The sequence below is a fragment of the Schistocerca gregaria genome, chromosome 1, assembly GCF_023897955.1.
Source record: "Schistocerca gregaria isolate iqSchGreg1 chromosome 1, iqSchGreg1.2, whole genome shotgun sequence".
NCBI lineage: Eukaryota > Metazoa > Arthropoda > Insecta > Orthoptera > Acrididae > Schistocerca > Schistocerca gregaria.
In genome coordinates this window covers 501,788,684-501,810,992 of record NC_064920.1, presented here as the reverse complement: position 1 = coordinate 501,810,992, position 22,309 = coordinate 501,788,684, and the positions used below count along the sequence as shown (strand labels likewise).

The following is a 22,309-nucleotide window of genomic DNA, read 5'->3' as shown; positions in this document are numbered from 1 at the left end:
ATAAAAATACCTTTCTTTTAAAGGAAAGATTTAGTTAAAATGTGTTTCACCGCTACTTCTAAACTTTTGAGGTTGTGAAGACCTATTTAGTACAATGCCTGTAGAAACAACAGGTTCGTGTGAGATACAGGCTGATCTCCATGGCTGGTAACCATTACTTTAGGATGTAGATGAAGATGTAGATTCGCGGAAGAGTGATTGTGGCATTTTCTTCAAAAACTGAAAACTACTCCACCTACCAAAAATAAAAATCAGTGAGAATCATCCTATGGTGGCAATGCTGACTCATGATTATTTGCAAATCAAAGTAAAAAACAGCAACAGGAGATCAAACATCACAGACACCCCAACTAAGCAATATGAGCATTGAAGAGCAGCTAGGGGATGATGGCAGCAACTCTGTTCTGCATGTTAACACAGATATATCTCAAATATAGTGTGTCTAATAGCCTCCATAAAACTCAGGGATTGACAAGGAAGTGCAAGGAAATACAAATAGCAATCAAATGAAAAACAAGATAGGTGGGAAAAAGTAAGTAAACTGTTTGTTATTTCAAAAGTAATCACCATGCTGTTAAAACATTTATCCCATTGTGAAAAAAAGACAGTCAACGCCTTCATCGAAAAATGTCTGTGGTTTTCTATGGGAATTTGATTGTACATAAGTGTTCACCTCTTCATATAAAGCAAATCTACAGACAAGAGTGTTCCTTCAGGACTACAAAAGTGTGAAAACTGCACAGTGAGAGATTGGGGCTGCACGGAGGAAGTGTAAGTGCTTCCCAGCAGAACTACTGCAGTGAACCTGATGCAAACTTGACAACATGTGGGCCCTTACACATTCTCCAGATACTCACAATCTGCCCCCTTGTGATTTCCATATTTTTGGAGCCCTCAAGAAAGACATCTGCGGCTGTCAATTTTCTCCGGATGAAGAGGTGCATACCTGGGTACATAAACATACTGACACAGCAGTACAAGAGAGACAATAAGATACAACATGTACAAGCAGTTCACTAGGTCAAAACACATGATTAAAACTACATTCAGAATATGACTCTAGCAAATGCAGTCCACCTCCCCCCCCCCCCCCCCCCCATCCCGCCAATGAAGAATGAAGATCTTACATTTAAACTGCAATAGAAGCACTTTGGTCAAAACAGAATTAGGTAGACTTCTGAACAAAGTACAGGCAATGTAACCCATCTCCAACAGCCTTATATGCAAGGTGGGAAATGTCCATGCCTTCCCAACCATATCATAACAATTACTGGGACTCAAGATCTTATGGCTGCAATTGTAATAGTGAATATCAATTACACACACACACACACACACACACACACACACACACACACACACACACACACACACACACACACACAATTTTGCTTTGAACATGTAGCCACAGCTGAAATTATGCATGGACGAGAATCTTGGATTATCATACCCATGCAACTCATGTATGTATTCCTATTACATAGCCTTCTGCTGATGCAATAAGAGATATAGCACAATTTTCTAGGGACAAAAGACTACTCATACTTAGTGACATCAATGTGCGACACTATGACATGCAAACATAACAGACAATAGGGGACAACTCGTAGTTGACACAATAAATGAATGCAGCCTCTTTGTTCTATACAACAATGACAAACACCTACATACTGCAACGATGCAAGAGAAACCACCAATACTGACACCTCACTAGCAAATGCAAAGTCCGTAATATATTCCAACAAATGGGAATTACTAGAAAATACCGCACACAGTGACCATAACAACTCACTCAATCACAAAGACATGTAAGAAACACAAACTCACACACTTCACATAAACAAAAACAATGGCTAATTCTGAACAAGGCTGACTGGCAAAAATTATGGACGTGTTGAATTTTCCTTCCATATGGCTAATGGTTCCCTGGTCCATAAAGTTAATAAAACTAAATAAAGACTCTAGAGAGGAAAGGAAAGATTACCTTTCAAAGGAAAAACAGCACAACAGAGGGAAGGAAGATGAACTATAACATGATGCAAAGCAAAACTATAAAAGCAAATTATACAAGACCAGACAGGATCACGAACAGTTTTGTCAAAACTCAGCTACAAAACAGTACACAGAGGGAACCATTCAGATTCCAAACAGATACGGTAAAGATGCCAAAAGTACTGCCAAATCAGGTGCACAGACAGCACTACCAGTCGCTGGAGATGTTTGGTAGAATACCCACTGGGCAAGCTCCTCCTTGATGACAAAAAGACAAATGACCAGCTACATCACACAGATGTATGATGACAAATAAATGACAACTAAAGCAAATGGTCCCATTACTGTCCCACTTGCCCATAAGGAAGTAGTATTAGGAAATACACAATTAAAGAATAAGAAGAGTCCCAGTCCAGTTGGCACACACAGAAGCACTCAAAAACACAGTTGCGCAAATCATCTCTGTTGCACAGATCATCCCTTTTTTAACAGTGTTACTGAATGGACCATTGCTACAAGGTAGGGTCTCTGCCATGTGGAAAACAGCAAAAGTAGTATTCATAAAATAAAAAAAAAAAACAGAGGATTGGAACCCAACAGACCCAAAGACTTAAAGCCCTATCTGCCTCTTGAACACTTTAGCAAAGGTACAGGTCAGGCTCCAGTGTAATTGAGTACAGTCACACAGGAGGCTCTTTGGCATTAGTCTACATCAATATGGATTTACACCCAAAAGCTCCATAGATGATGCAGTAAACCACACACTGGAAACACAGGATACACAAGAAAAATATACAGTAGCAATAGCAATACACAAAGCTGGCACCTTTGACAATCTCTGGCGGCCTGCCTTGTTCGCAAAGCTATAAGAGGTGCAGGCACAAACACTCCTATTTTATAAAGAGTATTCAATGGCTTTGGGCACTTACCAAGCTTACATTTACCATGAATCTCTCACCCAGAGAAAAGTCCCAAGCTATTGGAAAAAAGCACAGGTGACTCCAGTATATAAGAAAGGTAAAAGAACAGACCCCCAAAATTACAAACCAATATCCCTAACTTCTGTTTGCTGCAGAATCCTTGAATGTATTCTCAGTTTGAATAAAATAAACTTTCTTGAGACTAAGAAGCTTATGTACAAGAACAGCAGGGTTTTAGAAAGCATTGCTTCTGTGAAAACCAGCTTGCTCTTTTCTCACAGGATATACTGAGAACTATGGATGAAGGGCAATTGCAGATTCCTTATTTCTGGATTTCCAGAAAATATTTAACACAGTGCCCCATTGCAGGCTGTTAACCGAGGTATGAGCATATGGAATTAGTGCACAGATATGTGAGTGGCTCGAAGACTTCTTAAATAACAGAAACCAGTATGCTGTCCCCGATGGCAAGTATTCATCAGAGAAAAGGGTATTGTCAGGGATGCCCCAGGGAAGTATGATTGATCACTATTGTTCTCTATATACATAAATGATATTCAGTGGACATGGTGGGCACCAATCTGCGCCTGTTTGCGGATGATGCCATTGTGTACGGTAAGGTGTCAGAATTGAGTGACTGTAGGGCGATACCAGACAACTCAGATAAATTTTCCAGCTGGTGTGACGAATAGCAACTAGCCCTAAATGAGGAAAAATGTGTGTTAATGCTGATGGTTAGGAAGAAGAGACCTACAATGTTCTGATACAATATTACTAATTGGTGCAACCTATTCGTGAGAACTGCTTGAGTGTTTGGGATCTGGACCAGGTCGGATTGTAGGAAGACATCAAAGCAATCCAGAGGTGGGCTGCTAGATTTGTTACTGATAGGTTTGAACAACATGTAAGTGTTATGGAGATGCTTTGAGAACTCAAATGGGAATCGCTGGAGGGAAGGCAATGTTCTTTTCAAGAAAAACTATTGAGAAAATTTAGAGAAGCAGCATTTGAATCTGACTGCTGAACGATTCTACTGCCACCAACATAAATCGCGCATAAGGACCACAAAGATAAGATACAAGAAATTAGGGCTTGTACAGAGGCATACAGATGATCATTCTTCCCTCACTTTATTTGCGAGTCGAACTGGAAGGGAAATAACAAGTAGTGGTACAGTGTACCCTCCACCAAAAACTGTACAGTGGCTTGCGGAGTATCTATGTAAATGAAGATGTAGAATGGCTTAATCACCTACTGCAATGACAAGCAGGAACACTTAAGGTTATCAAGAAAATAACTAAGGGATACACACGAGGCTCAATATGCAGGCCAGTTTGCTGCGATATTGCCACAGAACCACTCCTAAGTAATCTCGATGAAGACAATATGGTTAAGGGTATAGTAACTTATACACATGACTTGCTAGTAGTAATTACTGCAAAGTTAAGAGTGCAACTCAAAAGCAAGGTTACACAACACCTTGTAAAACCAAGTCGCTGGTGCAACTATAACGAGCTCACAAACACGACGAACAAGGCAGTACATCTACCGATCAAGGGGCACTGCAGTGAAACCCCATCATTAGGCTGAATGACACTAGCATTCAGGGAAAAGCAAGAAGATACATAATGATACCTCAACAAACAACTGACATTCAACAAGCACATAAGACTTCCAATGGAAAAAGGTAAGACTAATGCGAAGCTAAACTCAACTTACAACAGACTACCGCTACAGACACTATGAATATATCATACAGCTCTCTTTGAGTCTATCATGTGCTCCGCAGCAAGTGCTTAGGCACATCAAGTATCTCTCATGAATCATGAAACCATTGTGAGAAATGAACAAAGAATGGACAAGGTACGTGAGAATAGGGCATCATACTGTAGAAAAATGCCAATTAAATCTTTGGAAAGTTGAGACATGGCAAAAAGAATGAGAAACATCTGACACTGGCCACTGGGTATTCACCATACTGAACATTCATGAACAGTTGAGGTTCAACATGTTGACCCAAGTCGCAGTATGGTACACTTCCCGACAGGCCATGTCCCTTTCCCTGCACACACATCTGCTTTATTTTGCCCTTAGTCAAAGTGATAAGTGTGAAGGTGGGGCACGTGGGTCCCCCAAACACATAACACTGATGAAATATCAAGTGAGTTACACAAGATTTATGCACAGCAACAACCATATACAAGGTTGTGACCAGACCACAACACAATACATGGGACAAAAGAGAGTCAAACATTGATATGAAAAAAGATGAACATACAGATGATGACATGAACATACCAGTACCATCACATTTTGGTACATTTAGAGCATAGTAACAGATCATGACTAAAACAATATTGCAATAATACACATATTTAGAAATAAATTGGTACGCAGAAATAAAACAAACAAATCATCTTGTTTCTACATAGTAAAATAAGTAATTCCTTACATCTTTGGATCATTATTTTCAAACATCTAACTGTGTAATATGCAAACTGTATAAAGTAAAAACTGTGAAACATGTGAATTTTATAATATTGTACACAAAAATACATATACAGTATAATACGAATCAGATACACAAACATGAATACACAACATACATAAGAAGTGCCCTTCAGAGAGAGAAGGCTTGAGGTCACCCTTCCGAGGCTTCTCACCCACTTATAGTGCAGGCAAGTGGAGGAAGTAATTGCAGTAACAAGTAGTACTGTCATATTTCATACACAAACCATGTAGAGCTAATCTCACTACATACATACATACATACATACATACAGTAGTACCCAAAGTAGAATAGAATATGCTAATTCAGCTGAGACAGGCTCAAAGTCTTTACTAAGGCCTTACACTTGAAACAGGAATGTAAAGGGATCCCTTTTATTCTCTAAATCTTTCCTTTCATCTATTGTGTACTTCTTAAGAATATAGTACAATTTGTTTTCCTCTTCCAAAATGTACTTTATGTATCACAGTTTTAATTAACAATGTTATTATGTACAAGACAAGAAAAATAACAGCCCTGAGAGAAGCTGTAGAAAAAGACAAAGGGTCTGTCTGCAGCTTGTTACTAGTTTTTAGTAGTGAACGGCCCATCATAGTTACCAAGGCGGTGGGTCACTCTGTAATGTTAATAAATGAATGAATAAATAAATAACTGATTGTCTTGTCTCACAAAAAGATAAATATATTAACAGTTATGGTGATTACTTTTTAAATAATAAAGAGTGTACTTACTTTTCCCATCTATCTCATTTTCATTTGACTGCCTCTTATACAACCACATTATTGGCAGAAATGCACAACAAATATCCAATGGCACAAATACTTTCAATAATTGGATGACAGATTTTTTTTAAATCCAACGTGCTAAGAAAACGTCAATTGAATCCCTTTTCCTCCACACTAAACTCCAGTCAAACACACATACTATTACATCTACATTTAAACTCCACAAGCGTTAACTATCACAAACACTTCCCACTTTTTCTGTTTGATTCACAAAAAGTGCTTGGGAAGAATATCTTCATCATCCTGTGGGTTATATAAGGGAGAAAGTAATATATTGCCAGACCTTTCTCAGAATGCTTCTCCATGATGCAGAATATCTGTTTTGCATTGTCTACTAATGTAGTTTGATTACTATCTCCGTGATGATGATGGTTTGTGACGCACTGAACTTCATGGTCATCAGTGCCAGTACAAGTACCAATCTTTCCATTTCCAGTCTCACCACTACTCAAACGATGATGAGGACAACCCAAATACCACATCCCCGGGCAGAGAAAATTCCCAACGCAACTGTGAATTGAGCCCAGGACCCCGTGATCCAGAAGCAACAATGCTAGCCACTAGGTCACGAGCTGCAGACCCATCTCCATGATGCTCTCGCATTTACGAAATGAACCCATGACAAAAAAAACACCACCTTCTTTTATATTCTTTCTCTCTTCTATTTCTCTTAATTTGTATGGGTACCAGACCAACAAGTAATTCCTATAATTGGCTGGACTGCAGTCTTGTATACATACACTTTCATGGGCAGTGGTTAAAATTCTTCCAACATATTTCCATCTGATATCTACCTCTCCTATACTTGCATGCGATCATTCATTCCACTTTTGGTCACCTCAGTTGATTAAATGCAGATATTTTACAATTGTTACTGTTTCTAGTGATGTACTGTCAATAGTGTAATCAAATATTAATGGACTTCACTGCCTACTTATAACAAGGATCAAGTATCAGTCCTTGGACTAATACTTTCACTACAATTTTGCAGTGTTGTAGCACACAGTGTACAACAGCACCAACCGCAAACAGTGTCACAGAGCTTCCAGGTCATTTATACACTCCTGGAAATGGAAAAAAGAACACATTGACACCGGTGTGTCAGACCCACCATACTTACTCCGGACACTGCGAGAGGGCTGTACAAGCAATGATCACACGCACGGCATAGCAGACACACCAGGAACTGCGGTGTTGGCCGTCGAATGGCGCTAGCTGCGCAGCATTTGTGCACCGCCGCCATCAGTGTCAGCCAGTTTGCCGTGGCGTACGGAGCTCCATCGCAGTCTTTAACACTGGTAGCATGCCGCGACAGCGTGGACGTGAACCGTATGTGCAGTTGACGGACTTTGAGCGAGGGCGTATAGTGGGCATGCGGGAGCCCGGGTGGATGTACCACCGAATTGCTCAACACGTGGGGCGTGAGGTCTCCACAGTACATCGATGTTGTCGCCAGTGGTCGGCGGAAGGTGCACGTGCCCGTCGACCTGGGACCGGACCGCAGCAACGCACGAATGCACGCCAAGACCGTAGGATCCTACGCAGTGCCGTAGGGGACCGCACCGCCACTTCCCAGCAAATTAGGGACACTGTTGCTCCTGGGGTATCGGCGAGGACCATTCGCAACCGTCTCCATGAAGCTGGGCTACGGTCCCGCACACCGTTAGGCCGTCTTCCGCTCACGCCCCAACATCGTGCAGCCCGCCTCCAGTGGTGTCGCGACAGGCGCGAATGGAGGGACGAATGGAGACGTGTCGTCTTCAGCGATGAGAGTTGCTTCTGCCTTGGTGCCAATGATGGTCGTATGCGTGTTTGGCGCCGTGCAGGTGAGCGCCACAATCAGGACTGCATACGACCGAGGCACACAGGGCCAACACCCGGCATCATGGTGTGGGGAGCGATCTCCTACACTGGCCGTACACCTCTGGTGATCGTCGAGGGGACACTGAATAGTGCACGGTACATCCAAACCGTCATCAAACCCATCGTTCTACCATTCCTAGACTGGCAAGGGAACTTGCTGTTCCAACAGGACAATGCACGTCCGCATGTATCCCGTGCCATCCAACGTGCTCTAGAAGGTGTAAGTCAACTACCCTGGCCAGCAAGATCTCCGGATCTGTCCCCCATTGAGCATGTTTGGGACTGGATGAAGCGTCGTCTCACGTGGTGTGCACGTCCAGCACGAACGCTGGTCCAACTGAGGCGCCAGGTGGAAATGGCACGGCAAGCCGTTCCACAGGACTACATCCAGCATCTCTACGATCGTCTCCATGGGAGAATAGCAGCATGCATTGCTGCGAAAGGTGGATATACACTGTAGTAATGCCGACATTGTGCATGCTCTGTTGCCTGTGTCTATGTGCCTGTGGGTCTGTCAGTGTGATCATGTGATGTATCTGACCCCAGGAATGTGGCAATAAAGTTTCCCCTTCCTGGGACAATGAATTCACAGTGTTCTTATTTCAATTTCCAGGAGTGTACATATAATGAATACTAGTAGTCCTATGAACACTTTTGGATGTGTGGAAAGTTACACTTACATCTTACTATTTTGCTCTATGATGAAAGAGACAGTGAGTTCCGAAAAGGTTATACAAATACCCAGGGGCGGTTTCTGAGGTAGTGTCTCTGTGCTGTGGCAACACTTGTACATGAAAAGAAAGGGAAATCTATGAGAACTGCGCATAAAACATTGTTTTGGAGTATGTATTTTCTGATTTGAAGAGGTGTGTTTTGCCGTGAGCACTGTCGTGGTAGTTTTCTGAAGCTTAGAGCCAACTGCAGATTGGCACTGTCTGCCGTCGTAAGTACTGTGTGAAAGGTTCGGCCACTGGTTTCTCCCCGTTTCTTATGGCGGAGGTGTAGCCACAGCTATTCTGACTCAGAGCTTGACATTCCTTCCGCCAAAGAGCAGTAGAGTAAAGGACCTTTAGAAGCTCGATCTGCCATCTAGCGGTCATACATCAGGGTACAGATTTCTTGTAATCCAGTTTTACAATCTTTCTTCAAGTTTAGGCTCATGCATTCCTCAACACTAATTAATGCTTAATTAAATTGAATACAGAAATAATACACTTAAATAGTGTTATAAAAAGCTATATGTAATTTGAATATAATTACGCCCTTAGATTTTGAAAGTAAGAGGCATTATTTCAATATTGATATATTTCACAACAGCAGGGCTATTGCTGCAGTATAAAAAACTAATGTATTCATCAACTGTTGACGATCTGTTTTTCAGACAAAGGTGTAGTATTTCTGTTTATACTCATTACGTTTGTGTAATACAGTTCTGTAAAAACATGTTGTAGTAATTGCGAGGTCAGGTAATTGACCATATATAGCTGTCTGCAAAGTGTTATCTGGAAGGGAAAATTCAGTTGACTGTGAAAATAGCAAACATGAACAAAGTAAATGAGTTGTTAAAAATGACATTTAGTGACAGGATACTCGGATAAAAACATTAGGTAGGCCACACCTGAATTTGAATCTGCGGCAACAAACAAAACATCGATGCCGTAAGTTCAATCCAGAAATTTACCAAAAGAAGAAATGGATTTGTGGTTGTGAAGAAACCAACGCTGTTTTTTATTTTCCTTGTGTGTTACTTGGGGGAAATTTTCATTGGTATAAGACCAGAATAACTGATATTTGGCATATATGGTCTAAAATGAAAGTACATAAAATGTTAATGTGATACATGAATAATGTGTCTAGTCTTTGATTTCTAGGCAAAATCAACATTCAGCAGAAATTAGGTTCTCAATATAAACAAATGATAGTCACAGGAAATGTATAGAAAAGAATAGAAATACACTGAATTTAATCGTAAACTGTATTTGGTTCTGTGGTGCTTTGAAATTGACTCTTAGGAGCCATGATGAATCTGATGCCTCTCAGAATAAGGGTGCTTTTCACAAGCTAATTCTGTTCAGCGTGGAACTGGATAAAGATCTTCAAGTTCATCTCATTCAAGCATCAGTGTTCAAAGGAATTTCTAAGAAAGATCAGAATGAACTACTGCGATGCATGTTGGAAGTGCACCATGACAAAGTTCATAAAGAAATAAAATGTGCTGATTATGTTGCAATAATTGCGGATGAAAGCACAGATGTGTCTTGTGAATTTCAATTGGTTATTGTTTTGCATTATGTTGTTGACAGAAAACCCGTTGAAAGATTCTGGAACTTTGTTAATTCAGAAAGTTAGAATGCTTATACTATAGCTGAGAGTATTCTGAAAGAAACTGAACCATTAATGGACAGTGATCGAGCAAAACTAAAAGTTCAGAGTTAACATAGTGCAAACGTTGTTAGTGGCAAGCTGAATGGGGTCCCAAATGCAAACTACATACATTGTTACGTCCACCTGTTCAACCTTGTGTCTATGGCAGCCTCTGTTAATCGCAAAGCACGCGTCTTTTCTAACTCGTCAGAGAGATCAAAAGTGTTGCATAGCATTATTCAAAAAAGCTTGCCCTGAGTGTGTGACAAGATGGAATTACCATTCGCAAATAGTAAAAGATGTGTTTCAAAACAGGGAAAAATCTTATTACTGTTGTGAAAGTCACTGAAACAAGTGAGAGCATAAAACTATCTTCTACTATTCAAAAAGCTGGTTCATACAAACAAAGACGCAAGATAACGAATTCGTTTTCTGGCTATCATTTTTCTATAAGATAGTGCCTCATGCAGACATACTTTTTAATCAGCTTCAGAAGAAGATAACCAAACCAACCACAGCAATGCAAGACAACCAGAACTTTGAAGCAGTAATGCAAAAAAATCAGAGATGACATTGACTCCACCCTTAATGAGATTAGTTTTGAAAATGATGAAACAACGCCTGTCAAGAAGCCATGAATTCTGGATGGGCATAAAAAAAGACAGAAGCTTTGGAGGTGTGCAATGCCGTCCTTTCTGAAATAAAATTACTTTTTCAGTTAACTGGACACCTTATTCCAGCCAAATTATTTGATGTAAATCAGTTTGACAAATACATCACAGATTTTTCAGATAAATACTTTGAAATAAAAGACACACATACATCTCTGGAGAAAAGAAATTTGAAGGGTGAGCTTCAAGTTTTCTATGCTAAGCCTGAGTTGAGAGCAGTTGCTGACACAGTTCCGTTTCTTTCGCTGAGTTTAGAGGATGAACTTCGTGACACATTCGACAAAACTGTCAAAGATTTGAAACTGCTAATCACAATCCCTATCTCGACATCAGAAGTTGAGCGGTGTGTTTCAATGCTCAAGAGAATTAAAACGTTCCTACGAAACACCATGAAAGAAGAATGTGAGTGCCTTAGGGATGCTGTTCTGCGAAAAGTCATTTGTGTGTACAATTGAACATTTCAATTTGGGATGACAGATTTATTTGCCACCAAGAAGGAGTGATGAATCAATTTAAAATATCATTCCAACTAATTATTTTGAAACTGTCTTCCCAAAGTCATGGAATTGCTGCTTTTGGTGAGTACAATACTTTTAGTTTTAAATGTTGGTAATCTGATTAAATTTGCTTCACAAAATCCAGGTTACAGGTTTGAATAATTTATACATTCTGTATTATTTCTCCTACTGACACTCATGTTGTAGCGGACACTTTTCTGGCAGTCAGCCACGACCGTAAAACAAATTAGGAGTTCTGGCTGTCGAGGGGAGAAGAGCGGAGTGGGTGGACAAGCCACACCTCCCTCTCACTGGGCTGGCAGCCTACGACTGAGTTCTGTGCTCCTGGGAAGGCAGAACCAATGTAATAAAGTACAAATGGATTGCTGATTCCATCTGGTGTTGCGAGAGCCATATTCAAACCCTGTGATGGAGCAAGATTGCTCTCTGCACTCATTTGAAAATAAGAATCGGAAACAACCCACAAGCACAATTCAAAGCAAAGTGGAGCACATAAATCATTTGGTAACAGCTAGAGTGCAATTGTTAGCCGAGACTGGTGGTGTCATTTAGTGGTAGTTCAGGCCCAATCTCCACCGGTATCTTAAGCAAATATACATGAAAACACCCCCTCCTTACAACTGCCACATAAAAGTGGCCGAACATACCCTGTGAGAAGTGAAGAATTGGCTGTTGACATGTGCGCATTTGTGTGTGCAAGAGGGGGGAAACGTGCGAACCGTGACGAGGCACCTAAGACCAAGCGGCTACCCCGTGCGACCATAAACACGCAAACTAAAATTAATAATTACAGACAAAATCCAGTATGTACCACTTAAACCTCTCTCCCAAGTATCAAGGAAACAATTACTGTTATATGTATAATAGTTGACACAGGCATACTTTTACACGTTTCATATCCTGTGCTATACTGCGTTATCAGTCGTGTCACTTTGGAGTCTCACGATAGTGGACACACATTGCAATTCAAATATGGACCTAAATAAATATGGTGTTTTTGATAGCTTAATAGAATATTAACTTTAAATATAGTTTTAATGAGAAAAACTTACTGTGGGAGAACATTATGACTGCTCTGTACATTACGCCGTCTCTTCCCACTGCTTGCAATCACATATGATCGTTTTAGCTGGTTCTGACTCAGAAGTGCAAAAGCAAGATTGCTGTATTCGTGGACCTGAAACATAGAAATTATGTCAATGTTCAATTAAATATTACATCTCAGCAGCACCCAACATCATAACTGCAGTTACCTTATCTGTCCATTTATAGCTGTTCACCAGCTGTGGGTACAAGGCCTGCCTTTCCTGAGTGCTTTCCTGACTGAGAAATGTTGTGTTACCAAGGCTAAAGGGTCCTGGTGGTGGTGTTAGGCTGTTCACAGCCTGCTCAACTTCTCTGCAAATAAGATTTGGTCTTATTTTATTTGTTGTAGTCTGTTCTATAATCAAAGCAGAGTCAAATCAAAGATTTACAAGAGGGAACATGTTAGAACAAGTACAGAAGCAGTGGACAGCTCTCGTAGAACACTGATAACAACAGACTGGTTAACAAAGGTGAACAGCTTTCTATACAGTGTGTACTTTTTACATATATGGTACATCCGATAATTAAAATATGTTTATATACATACAGAAAATGTAACAGCAGGTAACAAACAGTTTGCTTAGATAACAGGGAGGGGGGGGGGGGGGTGATATGAAGAAAAGTTAATAAAAATTAACTTAGTGTTGAAGAAAATCTGCTACCAGTTACTTCTGGTGGTTTATTTAAAAGCTACTTGGTTCCAGGCTTATGAACATCCTCATGTGATTACGTTCAGTTTCACCTTAACACATTCAGTTGTTCAATTACATACAAATTGAGTTTATAATCACTTGAAGATGGGTAGAAGTCCAAAACCAGTTGCGTATTAAACAACTTCCTTCAAATGTGGCTGATGGCAGGTTTTCTTCAATATTATTGTCTAACAGAACAGTCATGGGTCCCAATAGCATCCATTATGAATAAACTGGTACTGAAGTCATGCAGCAAAAAACCTTCTGGTTATATAATGGTTCCCATATCTACATATATACTCCACAAACTACCACACAATAATGACAAAGGGTCCCTTGTACCACTACTAGTCATTTCCTCTCCTCTTCCACTCACAGAGCAAGGAAATAACGGCCATCTAAAAGCCCCCATATGAGGCAAATTTCTCACATCTTACCTTCATTGTTCTTACACAAAATACACAATGACAGCAGTAGCATCAGTCTGCAGTTGGCCTCAAATTCTAGTTCTCTAAATTGTGCAACAGTGCCTAACAGAAAGAGCAACTTCTTCCCTCCAGGGATTCTCACCTGAGTTCATGAAGCATCTCCATAATACTTGCATACTGATCGAACCTGTTTAACTTGACCTTGTAGGGATCCCAAACATTCAAACAGAACCCAAGAATGGGTCACACTAATGTTCTATACACCTTCTCCTTTATGGAGCTATACTTTTCCAAACTTCTCCCAAAAAAACAAAATCAAGAATTTGCCTTTTCTACAATCAATCTAATGTGCTCATTCCTTTTCATATCACTTTGTAACATTACACACAGATATTTAATTTGAGTAACTGTGTCAAGCTGCAACCTTAGCAATGCTGTATTTGAACATTACAGGACTTTTTTCCCTACTCCTATGCAATAACATACATTTTTCAGCATTTAGAGTAACCTGTCATTCATCCCACCAACTATAAATTTTGTGTACATCACCTTGTATATTTCTACAGTCACAAAACGACTGCAACTTCTCATACACCACAGCAAATAGTGATACATTGCTGCTCATCCTGTCTGTCAAGTTATTTACAAATATGGAGAATAAAAATGGTTTTGTCACACTTCCCTGGGTGCCCCTGACAACATCCTTGTCTCTGATGAACACTTGTCATTGACGACCATGTACTGGGTTTTAATATTTAAAAATGCTTCAATGCACTAATATACCTGGGAACCTAAACCATATGCTCAGATCTTCTCCAACATTCTGCAGTGGAGCACAGTGTCAAATGCTTTCTGGAAATCTAGGAATATGATCTGACTGTTGCCCTCCATCCACAGTTTGTAGGCTCTCACATGAGAAAAGGGCAAGCTGAGTTTTGAACAAGCAATGTTTTCTACATCTATGATTTTTTATGAACAGTCACTTTTCTGTCACAAGAAAATTTATTATAGTCAAACTCAGAATGTTTTCAAGAACTGCACTGACGATCATACAGTAAAGTACGGGAAACAACTATGTTTCTTCTTTGCTGACATCATCTAGTAGTCTGTTATTTTCATCCTTGATCTCTTCTACAATTATCACAGAATAAATAGTCCTGATAATGTGTGTTGCTGCAAATATTTTGTATGTGAATTGCACTCTATACTAAGTCAATTTTATAATGTGTTAAAGGACTGACAGGAGTCAATACAAAAAAGGTTATGTTTCCAAGAAGAGATTAGTGAAGTTTCCATTCGTATAAAGTACCACTTGTTCAGAAACTGATAAATCAAGATCATTAGTATCCAAGTTGCATAAATTTTCATTGCCTTTCCTCATGATTTACTGTATTTTATGCGTGTTCCCAGTGGTGTTATCGTATTTATGTTAAGTAAAACTGAAGATTTATTTGTGGGGGTAGCTGACCATATCTGTCTTTGGACAGACAATCAAACACTGATGAAGATACAAAGAGCGTATAGAAAGCATTATCTAAATTATGTTCAACTGTAAATTCATCAGTATACCCAAAACTTCTTGGACCAAAGTGCTAAACATGCATGGTAAAATTTATAATCAGAATTCAAAAATAGGAGTTTATTTAATTATATCAGCCTACTAGAATACTTCTGAATTTCTGACTGGTTTCTGCTAAAAATATGGAAATGCATTTTTGATAAAATCTGTTACTTGCTCAACAAACCTGGAGCACTCGTAAGAAAATGGATGATGATCTGGTAGCTGTGATTATACTAATAAGGAACTATTCAAAAGTGTCAATAAATAATCTTGATGAAACATGGCAGGTGCATAGAAGGGACAAAATAATGCAATATGTATTTTTTGCCTGTGCCCAATTTCACTTTATATTAGGTTTGGTCGGAAGATTTTTGAAATGATGATGTATAAAACATGTTTCTTGTGTAAAAGTTGATACGTAATTTTTTGTTGTTGTTGTTGTTGTTGTTGTTGTTGTCTTCAGTTCAGAAACTGGTTTGATGCAGCTCTCCACGCTACTCTATCCTGTGCAAGCTACTTCATCTCCCAGTACCTACTGAAACCTACATCTTTCTAGTTCTGCTTATTGTATTCATCTCTTGGTCTCTGTCTATGATTCCTACCCTCCATGCCGCCCTCCAATTGGCCAAACTGGTGATCCCATCCCTTGATGCCTCAGAACATGTCCTACCAACCGATCTCTTCTTCTAGTCAAGTTGAGCCACAAATTTCTCCTCTCCCCAATTCTGTTCAATACCTCCTCATTAGTTATGTGATCTACCCATCTAATCTTCAGCATTCTTCTGTAGAACCACATTTCAAAAGCTTCTATTCTCTTCTTGTAAGAACTATTTTTCATCCATGTTTCACTTCCATACATGGCTATACTCCATACAAATACTTTCAGAAACGACTTCTTGACACTTAAATCTATACTCATTGTTAACAAATACCTCTTCTTCAGAAACTCTTTACTTGTCATTGCCAGTCTACATTTTATATCCTCTCTACTTCGACCATCATCAGTTATTTTACTTCCTAAATAGCAAAACTCTTTTACTACTTTAAGTGTCTCATTTCCTAATCTAATTCCCTCAGCATCACCTGATTTAATTTGACTACATTCCATTAATCTCATTTTGCTTTTGTTGATGTTCATCTTAAATTGTCCTTTCAAGACACTGTCCATTATGTTCAACTGCTCTTCCAGGTCCTTTGCTGTCTCTGACAGAATTACAATGTCATTAGCAAACCTCAAAGTTTTTATTTCTTCTCCATGCATTTTAATTCCTACTCCAAATTTTTTCTTTTGTTTCCTTTACTGCTTGCTCAATATACAGATTGAATAACATTGGGGAGAGGCTACAACACTGTCTCACTCCCTTCCCAACCACTCCTTCCCTTTCATGCCCCTCAACTCTTATAACTGCCATCTAGTTTCTGTATAAATTGTAAATAGCCTATCTCTCCCTGTATTTTACCCCTGCCACCTTCAGAATTTGAAAGAGAGTATTCCAGTCAACATTGTCAAGATCTTTCTCTAAGTCTACAAATGCTACAAATGTTGGTTTGCCTTTCCTTAATCTATCTTCTAACATAACAAGCAACCACAACAGAGGGGTATCTGCTGAGAGGCCAGACAAACATGTGGTTCCTGAAGAGGGTCAGCAGCCTTTTCAGTAGTTGCAGGGGCAACAGTGTGGATGATTGACTGGTCTGGCCTTGTAACACTAACCAAAACGGCCTTGTGTGCTGGTACTGCGAACGGCTGAAAGCAAGGGAAAACTACAGCCTTAATTTTTCCCGAGGGAATGCAGCTTTACTGTATGGTTAAATGATGATGGCATCCTCTTGGGTAAAATATTACGGAAGTAAAATAGTCTCCCACTTGGATCTCCGGGTCGGGATTACTCAAGAGGATGTCGTTATCAGGAGAAAGAAAACTGGCGTTCTACAGATCGGAGCGTGGAATGTCAGATCCCTTAATCGGGCAGGAAGGTTAGAAAATCTAAAAAGGGAAATGGATAGGTTAAAGTTAGATATAGTGGGAATTAATGAATTCCGGTGGCAGGAGGAACAAGACTTTTGGTCAGGTGAATACAGGGTTATAAATACAAAATCAAGTAGGGGTAATTAAGGAGTAGGTTTAATAACGAATTAAAAAATTGGAGTGCGGGTAAGCTACTAAACAGCATAGTGGAACGCATTATTGTGGCCAAGATAGACACGAACCCCATGCCTACAACAGTAGTACACGTTTAAATGCCAACTAGCTCTGCAGATGACGAAGAAACTGATGAAATGTATGATGAGATAAAAGAAATTATTCAGGTAGTGGAGGGAGACGAAAATTTAATAGTCATGGGTGACTGGAATTTGAGAGTAGGAAAAGGGATAGAAGGAAACATAGTAGGTAAATATGGATTGGGGGTAAGAAATGAAAGAGGAAACTGTCTGGTAGAATTTTGCGCAGAGTGTAACTTACTCATAGCTAACATTTGGTTCAAGAATTATAAAAGAAGATTGTATACATGGAAGAAACCTGGAGATACTAGAAGGTATCAGATTATATAATGGTAAGACAGAGATTCAAGAACAGGTTTTAAATTGTAAGACATTTCCAGGGGCAGATGTGGACTCTGACCACAATATATTGGTTATGACCTGTAGATTAAAACTGAAGAAACTGCAAAAAGGTTGGAATTTAAGGAGATGGAACCAGGATAAACTGACAGAACCAGAGGTTGTAGAGTGTTTCAGGGACAGCATTAGGGAATGATTGACAGGAAGGGGGGAAAGAAATACAGTAGAAGAAGAATGGGTAGCTTTAAGGGATGAAATAGAGAAGGCAGCAGTGGATCAAGTAGATAAAAAGACGAGGGCAAGTAGAAATCCATGGGTAGCAGGAGATATATGGAAATTAACTGATGAAAGGAGAAAATATAAAAAGGCAGCAATTGAAGCAGGCAAAAAGGAATACAAACATCTCAAAAATTAGATTGACAGGAAGTGCAGAATGGCTAAGCAGGGATGGCTCGAGGACAAATGTAAGGATGTAGAGGTTTATCTCACCAGGGGTAAGATAAATACTGCCCATAGGAAAATTAAAGACACCTTTGGAGAAAAGAGAGCTACTTGTGTGAATACCAAGAGCTCAGATGAAAACCCAGTTCTAAGCAAAGAAGGGAAAGCAGAAAGGTGAAAGGAGTACATAGAGGGTCTACACAAGGGCGATGTACTTGAGGACAATATTATGGAAATGGAAGAGGATGTAGATGAAGATGAAATGGGAGATATGATACTGCGTGAAGAGTTTGACAGAGCAATGAAAGACCGGAGTCGAAACTAGGCCCTGGGAGTAGACAACATTCCATTAGAACTACTGACAAAACTCTACCATCTGGTGAGCAAGATTTATGAGACAGGCAAAATACCCTCAGACTTCAAGAAGAACATAATAATTCCAATCCCAAAGAAAGCAGGTGTTGACAGATGTGAAAATTACCGAACTATCAGTTTAATGAGCCACAGCTGCAAAATACGAACGCGAATTCTTTACAGACAAATGGAAAAACTGGTAGAAGCCGACTTCGCGGAAGATCAGTTTGGATTCAGTAGAAATGTTGGAACACGTGAGAAAATACTGACCCTATGACTTCTCTTAGAAGCTAGATTAAGGAAAGGAAAACCTATGTTTCTAGCATTTGTAGACTTAGGGAAAGCTTTTGACAATGTTGACTGGAATACTCTCTTTCAAATACTAAAGGTGGCAGGGGTAAAATACAGGGAGCGAAAGGCTATTTACAATTTGTACAGACACCAGATGGCAGTTATAAGAGTCAAGGGGCATGAAAGGGAAGCAGTGGTTGGGAAGGGAGTAAGACAGAGTTGTAGCCTATCCATGATGTTATTCAATTTGTATATTGAGCAAGCAGTAAAGGAAACAAAAGAAAAATTTGGAGTTGGAATTAAAATGCATGGAGAAGAAATAAAAACTTTGAGGTTCACCGATGACATTGTAATTCTGTCAGAGACAGCAAAGGACTTTGAAGAGCAGTTGAACAGAATGGACAGTGTCTTAAAAGGAGGGTTAAGACGAACAACAACAAAGCAAATTGAGGATAATGGAATATAGTCTAATTAAGTCGGGTGATGCTGAAGGAATTAGATTAATAAATGAGACACTTAAAATAGTAAAGGAGTTTTGCTATTTGGGGAGCAAAATAACTGATGATGGTCAAAGTAGAGAGGATATAAAATGTAGACTGGCAATGACAAGGAAAGCATTTCTGAAGAAGAGAAATTTGTTAACATCGAGTATAGATTTAAGTGATAGGAAGTCGTTTCTGACAGTATTTGTATGGAGTGTAGCCACATATGGAAGTGAGACATGGACGATAAATAGTTTGGACAAGAAGAGAATAGAAGCTTTCGAAATATGGCGCTACAGAATAATGCTGAAGATTAGATGGGTAGATCACAAAACTAATGAGGAGGTATTGCATAAAATTGGGGAGAAGAGGAGTTTGTGGCACAACTTGAAAAGAAAAGGGACCAGTTGGTAGGACATGTTCTGAGGCATCAAGGGATCACAAATTTAACATTGGAGGGCAGTGTGGAGGGTAAAAATTGTAGAGGGAGACCAAGAGATGAATACACTAAGTAGATTCCGAAGGATGTAGGTTGCAGTAAGAACTGGGAGATGAAGAAGCTTGCACAGGATAGAGTAGCATGGAAAGCTGCATCAAACCTGTCTCAGGACTGAAGACCACCACCATCACCACCACAACAACAACAACAACAACATCAGTTTTAGGGTCAGTATAGCCTCACATGTTCCAACATTTCTACAGAATCTAAACTCATCTTCCCCAAGGTCGGCTTCTGCCAGTTTTTCCATTCATCTGTAAGGAATTCGTGTTAGCATTTTGCAACCGTGACTTATTAAACTGGTGGTTCAGTAATTTTCACATCTGTCAACATCTGCTTTCTTTGGGTATATTCTTTTTGAAGTCTGAGGATATTTCACCTGTCTCATACATCTTGCTCACCAGATGGTAGAGTTTTGTCAGGACTGGCTCTCCCAAGGGCGTCAGTAATTCCAATGGAATGTCGTCTACTCCCGGGGCCTTGTTTCGGCTTAAGTCTTTCAGTGCTCTGTCAAACTCTTCACACAGTATCATATCTCCCATTTCATCTTTCATCTACATCCTCTTCCATTTCCATAATATTGTCCTCAAGTACATCGCCCTCGTATACATCCTCTATATGCTCCTTCCACCTGCCTGCTTCCCCTTCCTTGCTCAGAACCAGGTTTCTATCTGTTCTCTTTCCTCCAAAGGTCTCTCTAATTTTCCTGTAGGCAGTATCTATGTTACCCCTAGGGAGATATGCCTCTTCATCCTTACATTTGTCCTCTAGCCATCCTTGCTTAGCCATTCTGCACTTCCCGTCAATCTAATTTTTGAGATGTTTGTATTCCTTTTTGCCTGCTTCAATTGCTGCCTTTTTATATTTTCTCCTTTCATCAGTTAATTTCCATATATCTCCTGCTACCCATGGATTTCTAATTGCCCTCGTCTTTTTATCTACTTGATCCTCTGCTGCCTTCTCTATTTCATCCCTTAAAGCTACCCATTCTTCTTCTACTGTATTTCTTTCCCCTATTCCTGTCAATCATTCCCTAACGCTGTCCCTGAAACAACCTACAACCTCTGGTTCTGTCAGTTTATCCTGGTTCCATCTCCTTAAATTCCCACCTTTTTGCAGTTTCTTCAGTTTTAATCTACAGTTCATATCCAATAGATTGTGGTCAGAGTACACATCTGCCCCTGGAAATATCTTATAATTTAAAACCTTGTTCCTAAATCTCTGCCTTACCATTGTGTAATCTATCTGAAACCTTCCAGTATCTCCAGGCCTCTTCCAGGTATACAACTTTCTTTCATGATTCTTGAACCAAGTGTTAGCTATGATGAAGTTATGCCATGTGCAAAATTCTACTAGGTGGCTTCCTCTTTCATTCCTTACCCCATTCCATATTCACCTACTATGTTTCCTTCTCTTCCTTTTCCTACTATTGAATTCCAGTCAGCCATGACTATTAAATTTTCATCTCCCTTCACTATCTGAATAATTTCTTTTGTCTCATCATACATTTCATCAATCTCTTCATCATCTGCAGAGCTAGTTGGCATTTAAACCTGTACTACTGTGGTAGGCATCGGCTTTGTATCTATCTTGGATACAATAATGCATTCACTATGCTGTTTGTAGTAGCTTACTCATACTTTTTTATTTTTTATTCATTAGTAAACCTACTCCTGCATTACCCCTATTTGATTTTCTATTTATAACCCTGTATTCACCTGACCAGAAGTCTTGCTCCTCCTGCCACCAAACTTCATTAATTCCCACTATATATACCTGTAACCTATCCATTTCCCTTTTTAGATTTTCTAACCTACCTGCCCGTTTAACAGATCTGACATTCCACGCTCCAATCCGTAGGACGTCAGTTTTCTTTCTCCTGATAATGGCGTCGTCCTGAGTAGCCCCGCCCAGAGATCCGAATGGGGGACTATTTTACCTCCGTAATGTTTGACCCAAGAGGACGCCATCATCATTTAACCATACAGTAAATCAGCATGTCCTCGGGAAAAATTATGGCTGTAGTTTCTCCTTGCTTTCAGCCATTCGCAGTAGCAGCACAGCAAGGCTGTTTTGGTTAGTGTTACAAGTCCAGATCAGTCAATCATTCACACGGTTGCCCTGCAAGTACTGAAAAGGCTGCTGCCCCTTTTCAGGAACCACACATTTGTTTGGCCTCTCAACAGATACACCCCCCCCCCCCCCCAATTGTGGTTACACCTACAGTACGGCTATCTGTATCGCTGAGGCATGCAAGCCTCCCCACCAACGGTAAGGTCCATGGTTCATAG

At 39.8% G+C, this 22,309-nt stretch overlaps 1 protein-coding gene across 1 annotated transcript in view; it reads right to left on the bottom strand.

Annotated features, from left to right (window-relative positions):
- Positions 1-22,309, bottom strand: part of LOC126354082 (mediator of RNA polymerase II transcription subunit 27) — a 63,025-nt gene that overhangs the window by 15,866 nt on the left and 24,850 nt on the right. The window contains exons 2-3 of the mRNA XM_050003466.1: positions 12,876-13,020; positions 12,675-12,799 (exon numbers count right to left, since the gene is read on the bottom strand). Of these exons, the coding sequence (XP_049859423.1) occupies positions 12,675-12,799; positions 12,876-13,020 (270 nt within the window). The remainder of the gene's footprint in view (positions 1-12,674; positions 12,800-12,875; positions 13,021-22,309) is intronic.